We start from the raw sequence: 1,385 nt of genomic DNA on the forward strand, positions 1-1,385 counted from the left end.
ACGACATCATAGAGTTATTGAAATTTGTTCTCACCACAACGTACTTTGTCTTCAGAGGCACCATGTACAGACAAAAATTTGGTTCGGCTATGGGAAGCCCGGTTTCACCGATCGTGTCAAACTTATTTATGGAGTGGTTAGAACTACAGGCCATCCATACTGCTCCCCTTGACTGCAAACCAAACGTTATGTTGATGACATTTTGGAAGTAATTCAGAAAGGATCGGTAGACATGCTTACGCAGCACCTCAACCATGTAGACCCAACTAATAGTATCAAATTCACTCATGAGACAGAGCAAGATAATCAAATTCCATTTCTTGACACACTTATTGTGAAAAAACCAGACGGCTCTATTAAACTTCTAGTTTACCGAAAAAAGACACACACCAACCAGTATCTGAACTTCCAATCTCATCATCCGCTACAGCACAAGCTATGTGTGATAAGAACTTTACTAGACAGAATGAATAAGGTAGTAACAGAAGAAAGTGACAAAGAGGCTGACAAACAAACCATCCAAACAGCCCTCCAGAAATGTGGTTACCCTCAGTGGGCTTTTGAGAAAGTGGAAAGCGCCATAAAACAAAAGCAGCAACAAGATAAACCAGCAAAAAAGAAAGATTATACCAACAGAAATAAAGGACTGGTTGTTATTCCCTACGTACAAGGTCTGTCAGAAAAAGCACAGCGGATTTTTCAAAAACAATATTGCCACAGCAATGAAGCCCATGACCACTCTGCGCAATATTCTGGTACATCCCAAGGACAAAAAGAAAAGGATAAAATCACAGATTGTGTGTATGAAATTCCATGACAAGGTAGTTAAGCTAGGTATGTTGGAGAAACGGGCAGAGCGTTTGGTACCAGAAAACAGGAACATGTCAAATCGGTGGAAAAAACTTCCAAAAACAGATTTACCAGGTCAAACAGGAAAGCATCGGAATCAGAATTTCTCACTTCCGCATTAGCTGAGCACGTAGCTCAAAATAACCATGTTATAGGCTGGGAGGATAGCGCAATTCTTACAACTGAAAATGACAAGTATACAAGATGGGTCAAGGAATCCATTTGGATCCGGAGGCAGGGCACCCAATCTATGAACAGAGTTGATGGCACATTCAAATTAAGCCACCTTTATGATGTATTGATTTCTGGTGATGACAGTGCTACTTCAATCAATACCAACAAGAAGTCAACTGGCAACCCAAGCAGATCAGTGCATCATCTGGCTGATGAAAAGAGCAGACCTTAGCTCTTGAAACGTAGTAAGTGTTTCAATTGGACTTGCAAAGAAGAAATCTTTAATTAATTCTTAACATACCTCTTAAAATTGATTGTTATTCAGTGTTTCCCGAATATTATTATTACAAAAACCTAATTTA

General features: G+C 39.5%; 1 protein-coding gene across 1 annotated transcript; it reads left to right on the forward strand.

Moving 5' to 3' along the window:
* Window positions 1–232: 232 nt before the first annotated feature.
* LOC140161800 (uncharacterized) lies at window positions 233–817 on the forward strand. Its single transcript, XM_072185098.1, has one exon. The coding sequence runs from the start codon at window positions 233–235 to the stop codon at window positions 815–817; it is 585 nt and encodes a 194-aa protein (XP_072041199.1).
* The last annotated feature ends 568 nt before the right edge of the window (window positions 818–1,385 follow it).

This window comes from Amphiura filiformis, chromosome 10, assembly GCF_039555335.1.
Source record: "Amphiura filiformis chromosome 10, Afil_fr2py, whole genome shotgun sequence".
NCBI lineage: Eukaryota > Metazoa > Echinodermata > Ophiuroidea > Amphilepidida > Amphiuridae > Amphiura > Amphiura filiformis.

Excerpts from the sequence above, each read along its gene's own strand:
- LOC140161800 (XM_072185098.1), top strand. The coding sequence starts at position 233 with ATGCTTACGCAGCACCTCAACCATGTAGACCCAACTAATAGTATCAAA.